The sequence below is a fragment of the Leuciscus leuciscus genome (genome assembly GCF_965113295.1).
Source record: "Leuciscus leuciscus genome assembly, contig: HAP1_SCAFFOLD_627, whole genome shotgun sequence".
Classification (NCBI taxonomy): Eukaryota; Metazoa; Chordata; class Actinopteri; order Cypriniformes; family Leuciscidae; genus Leuciscus; species Leuciscus leuciscus.
In genome coordinates this window covers 23,646-29,977 of record NW_028118112.1, presented here as the reverse complement: position 1 = coordinate 29,977, position 6,332 = coordinate 23,646, and the positions used below count along the sequence as shown (strand labels likewise).

Below are 6,332 nucleotides of genomic sequence, written 5' to 3'. Positions count from 1 at the left end.
TCAAAATACAAAAATCAGACGTCAGAGCTCGTTGGCTGTCTAATGTTAATTATTCATTATTACAGTGATTTGTGATCGAATAATAGATTAAACTAATAAACTGTATACATTGAAATCAATTTACAGTCTGATTTATCTGTATTACTATCAAGTTAAAGTATTAGACTTACCCCACGCTTGACTCTTCCACAAGTAAAATGGCGTTCGCATGTGGTCTGGACTCTGGTTCAGTCAAAACGACGGTTGCACGTAAACGGAGGTGTGGCTTGGTTAACTCTAAAAGAGAGTTATGTTTGCAACAACGCAAAATGACACCAACTCTTATTTAAAATGGACACTTCTGGTGTTAAACCCAATCTGTTTAGTGTTGATTCAACACTTTATTTTAATACTTTATTGTAACACTGGAAAATCAACACCGGTCAATTTACTGTGATGTTGACAATTTTACATTGTACAGGTTATCACTTGGTTTTTGACCAAGTGAAGCTCTTGAAACAATTCACAGAAGAGTATGTTGTCTGGAAAGAAATCAAGCATCACTGGCAAAGGCTCAAAAGAGACCATGCCTTTCTTAAAAATCTTTTAAAATAGGTTGCTGTTGATATAACTGTTTTTGTTCAGTACTTCGCTTATATTATGTGCTGCAATATTATATATTATATATATATATATATATATATATATAATACTTCAATGTGTATATTATATAATGTACTGACTGCTGCTTTGTAAATTTATGTAAGGAACAGGCAACTCTGGCCCTTTGCATTCTACTTTTTGAGGTTAATTAAGAGTTAACCTCCAACCCTAATCGAGCACATCTGAAAATTTGAACCAAAGTCTTCAGGTTTACTTATAGACAATAGGCAGGAGGGTTTGAGGTTGGAGCTAAATCTGCAGGACAGTGGACGCTGAGGGCCAGAGTAAACCATCACTGCTTTAAATAACGCAGAACATAAGCTGACCCGACTGTCCATTAAACAACTTCATTTGAATGGTTTGTGTTTTTTGTTTTACTTTCAGACCAGCACTGGAGAACGCCTGACAATGGGATGTTGAGACTTCTTCCTCTGGTTGAGAAAAAGCTACACCACATCAGTGATCACATCTTCTGTTCTTCAACTGAACAAACTGTTTAGACGAGGTAGAAGAACACGAACATGATAGAGACGTACAGGGAAGAGCAAGAAACCAGTTTAGCTGTGATAATGAATCATTATTTCCAACACAATATCAAATCTGTTTTCTATAGGTGACTGAATATGATTCTCTGGCACTCGTTTTGTGGCTTCAGCATCTGTGAATGGATTCATATGATGGTAACGTATTTTTGAAGACACATTTTTATTTATCTTGAATCTCATTTTTCTTTATGCTACTTTATCAACTTTATGCTTTGTCCTCCAATAAAGTGTTGTTTAATAAAGTATGGCGACTATTGTGTATTAAAAGTGGTGTTTGGTACAGTAAATATACATTTTTATTTGAGAAATTTTCATTTCTTATTTCTTTAGTTTAATTAATTTAAAAATAACTACATATAATTAATAACTTATAAATAACTACATATAATTAAAAATAATAATAATTACAACTGGCCTGTTGGAGTATGCTTTTACTTCTACAAAAAGGGCAGATTAGGTACCTAGTCTTATTATTTTTTATTTCATAAATTAATCAGATGATTTAGATTAATTCACAAATAACACACACGTAAATGCGGTGGACAAAAAATAAATAGGGGTGCACTATCTAAGCTTTCACATTGCCTTTTAAGTCTAGTAATTTACATAATCATAGCAGACGCTTTTGTCCAAAGCAGCTTTAAAAGTGAGGAAAACAACGAAACCGTTATAAAGATAAAATAATAATAGGCTACATAGATACGTTTCAACCGTTTTTAGAAACAGACACACACACACACACACACACACACACACACACACAGAGTGTGAGCAATGTTTACGATAAATATTTAATCATAATCACGACAAATATTAGAGAAAAATACAATATGATGTATGCCAGAATCTTGCGCATCAAAACAAACTTGTCCTTCCTCCATCACGGTTGAACTCGCACTAGATCCAGCAAGGGTGAGCTCGAGCTCTAGCTCCTCCCATTTGGCTCTGCATCGAGCACCATCTCACCCGCCTATTACGTCTCGTCTTTCCATTGGACTGGTTATACACGTGCTTCACGACGCAATCACGCAGGGCGTTCCCACCGCGTCTCGACGCAGCTCGAGTTCCCTTGAAAGGGAAGCTGATTTTTCGCCATGTAATCAGACAGTCGATTCCTAAATTCCGATAACAAAATATTAGTAAGTATTTCACAGAAACTTTTATAAAACCGTAGACAGGAATGTGTGTACTAGCTACTTGATGGAAAAGATGGAGGAGTTTGTGAATCGGTTGGATATCTAACGTTAGACTAAATTTGGATCAAGGGGACTTTTTATGTCTTGAGGCCCTTTACAGGTGACGTCCACATTAATACTTTTTTTCTGAAAGGACGTGTTTGACATTTTTCATCCTGTAGTAAAGGAACGGGGTTTCTTTTGTGTATCGTGCTGTAAGTTAGGCTATGTGATGATTTTTCAAATTACCTTTTTGAGTGAACGCATCGATGTCATTATCTATTTACCTCCAACTCTCATGATCAGATCAATGATAAAGATGTTTAATTAAGTTTAATTACTTTAGTTTTGTGTTTGTTCGTCATTTACATCCAGAGTCAGTGGAGATCAGACTGTTTCAACTGTTCAGCTTCATCATGGATGACAGACAAACATCCAGAGATGAAGATTTTTCTCCAGTTTGCAGGTACTTTAAATGAATACATTAAATAACCCTTTATAGGCCCATAATAAAAGAGATGTCTGTTTTAAATGAATTTCTTGAAAACAATGTCTAAACCCTCCTCAAGTGCTTTTCATCCAAACAGTATGAAAATCTTACATATTATGATTATCATCAAAAACTAATTAAATCTGTTCTGTTATAGTTCAGTTCAGCAGGAGAGATCAGAACCAGCGCCCAGCTGTGTGTCTTTGAGGAGTGACGGGTCTATGGATTATCCAATACATTTTAAGAATGACAATACACAGACTGATCTCAGGTAGGCTACAACATTTCTTAAAGACATGATTAACATTTTAATATTATGGTGTTTTGTATTTTGTATTTATGATATTCATAATAGACATTGTCTTCACCTGATGCAAGAGAGACATAATCTATGAGTGTTCCAATTTCATGGCTTGGAATCAGATAAATAGCATTTTATTGAAAGAGATGCTTATATTATTTGAAACACCCAGCTTTTGTGGACATTTTAAATGGACTGCAGTCCTTTTTGTTGGTACCTGGGCGTTGTGGAATTGCAGGTAATGTGCAGCAGTGCTGCTGTGGCCTTACATGTATATTCAGAGCTCAAAAAAATACCCTATTCTATATTCTGACCTCAAACCCATTATAACCTCCTCCAAAATGACTCCTCCAAAAATGACCAACAGATGGTATCAATGTAATACAATTAAAGGGGTCATATGACGGTTCTAAAAAGAACATTATTTTGTGTATTTGGTTTAATGCAATGTGTTTATGCGGTTTTAGGTTAAAAAACAAACATACTCATTATTCTACACATACTGTACATTATTGTTGCTTCTCTATGCCCCGCCTTTCTGAAATGCGTTGATTTTTACAAAGCTCCTCGTTCTGAAAAGCGCGGCGTGCTCTGATTGGCCAGCTAGCCAGTACATTGTGATTGGCCCGATAACCTTAAAGGGGTGGTATAATGCTCTTTTCACAAGATGTAAAATAAATCTTTGATGTCCCCAGTGTGTGTATGTGAAGTTTTAGCTCAAAATACCCCACAGATATTTTATATCCTTTTACCTCACACAGACATGCACTGAAAATGTCAATGTTTATGTTCAAACCAGAGTCAGACAATAATGGAGAGACTCAAGAAGTGACAACATGTAGAATGCAACAGTACATTTCTGAATGGTTAGTTGATGAATTTAGGTAGCTTATGTGTTATCTTCTATTCATTGATTAGCATTTTTTAAGGACTTCGTCTTCAACATTACACACTAACTAAAGTTAAAAAAGTGAAATCATAATCAACCACCCCTTCAAGCGTGTGACGGAAATGTCTCGCCCCTTACCATATTTGGAACATCAGCTCCAGAAGCAATAAAGGCAGGTGATCATGTCAGAACTACCTTATCAATTGGAGCCCGATTCTGATCCGGAAAATGCAGATGTCCAAGATGAGCGATCATCTTTGCATGGCGGCGCTGGCGGCAACAATATTACAGCGAGAACAAAAGTTACGACATTGTTTCTACTCAGACAATTCATGGGACCATATCATCTGAACATATTTCCAAATGAAATAACCTTTTATAGGCCCATAATAAAAGAGATGTCTGTTTTAAATGAATTTCTAAACCCTCCTCAAGTGCTTTTCATCCAAACAGTATGAAGATCTTGCATATGATGATTATCATCAAAAACTAATTAAATCTATTTTGTTATAGTTCAGTTCAGCAGGAGAGATCAGAACCAGCGCCCAGCTGTGTGTCTTTGAGGAGTGACGGGTCTATGGGTCATCCAATAGATTTTAAGAATGACGATACACAGACTGATCTCAGGTAGGCTATAACATTTCTTAAAGACATTTAAATATTTGAATGAAAGAGATTTTTGAATAGTCAGTAGCAAATTCTTAAAATATAAAAAAAACATACTTACAGGCTGTGTGTGAGTCAGAAGCGCCAGAATGTACAAGCAAATATGGAATTGCCCCACTTTTTAGAATCAGCTTTGTGCACGGCCTGCCTTGTACTCTCGCAGGGTCTGGAAACAGTCCTCTGAAAATTGCGCATCACACAGTCGAATATTTTAGTTGTACTGTTCTGGAACAGTTGTAAATAAAGTTTAAGCATTGTTTTCTAATTGTGTCCTCTTTTGGAAGGCCAAACTCATTTAGTTTGGCTTTCGCAGCGAAAAACACAGTGTCTCCACGACATGGCGGCGCTGGCGGCAACAATAATACAGCGAGAACAAAAGTTACACCTTCTTTCTTTGCGTATACATTTATTTATGAAACTCTGCCCCCACACACTGACCTAGATTTGTTGGGGCGTGTTTGAAAGAAGAGTTTTAGGAAGGTGTGGCTGAGCCTTAACTTTTATAAAGAATATCTCTTAAGGTTTTACACTTTGAGCTTTGTAACTCTGCAGATCTTATACTTGCACTAACAGCTACATAACACACTAAAGAAAAAGGAAAACAAGAAATCGCATCGTATTTGATCTTTAAACTTTATGAAATGAATCCTGTTGTTGGTAGAAAACATTGTTTCTACTCGGATAATCACTGATACCAAATCATCTGCACATATTGCCAAATAGGCACAAGGTTTTGTTATCAGTTGAAGATCCTCCTTTATGCCTCTTATGACAGAGTCCACTATCTTTAAAGCAGATTTTAACGGAATGCGATGGTTTTAACTCCTCAAGGACTCTGTTTTTATTCTGTTGATTCGTATTAATAGATTTTATTTAATGAAGTGAGGCCGAATTAGTTTAAAAACTTTTGTAAATTTAGTTTTTAGTTTATTTCTCTTTATATTTTGCTACTTTTATTCTCACCATTAAAATAGCTCTGATGATGTTAAATTATAAGCAATCAATCAATAATATATTATTTTAATATAATATTTACCATATATAAAAAGCTTTCTCAAGCTAACACAAAGTTTATCTTGACAAACTTTTTTTTTTAATCGTTTTTGTTTTTAGTATTTTTACAGTTGTGGCCTTGAGCAGTTGATTTAATAATAAGTGCATTTACTGTGCATTTTACTGTTTTCAGAGGGTGACAGTGAATTATTAAGGTAATATAAAACAAATCCACCAATATCAGAGTGTCTGATTATTGATTCTCTTCATGATGTTTAAGGTCAATCCCACCACAAAGATCAGCAGTAACAAAACCCGTCTGTAAGAAGAATGACCAGCCTATGAATCAACTACAGGACTTTAATGAAAGCAGGTATGCTAGTGTCAGGTAAAGTAAACAAACAGTTAAACAAATACAACATTTTACATTTATAACATTTAACATTTATATTTAACTTATGTAATACCATGTTATTTTAATTTTACAGCCATGAAGTCCTCAACACATTTATTTTTTTGAACAAAGTCTTTTTATTGATTTTAAGTTTTACATTTAGATTAACACAGCGACAACAAAAAGCCCCCCTTCCCCCACCCCATACTGGATCCATAAAAGATAGATATAAAAATA

General features: G+C 35.2%; 1 protein-coding gene across 1 annotated transcript; it reads left to right on the top strand.

The window, feature by feature from the left end:
• The first annotated feature begins 2,278 nt into the window (after positions 1-2,278).
• On the top strand, positions 2,279-6,194 carry LOC309491844 (uncharacterized protein). Its single transcript, XM_082190866.1, has 5 exons — positions 2,279-2,326; positions 2,709-2,828; positions 3,010-3,123; positions 4,556-4,669; positions 5,982-6,194. The coding sequence occupies exons 2-5, from the start codon at positions 2,779-2,781 to the stop codon at positions 6,091-6,093; spliced, it is 390 nt and encodes a 129-aa protein (XP_082046992.1). The 5' UTR covers positions 2,279-2,326; positions 2,709-2,778; the 3' UTR covers positions 6,094-6,194.
• The last annotated feature ends 138 nt before the right edge of the window (positions 6,195-6,332 follow it).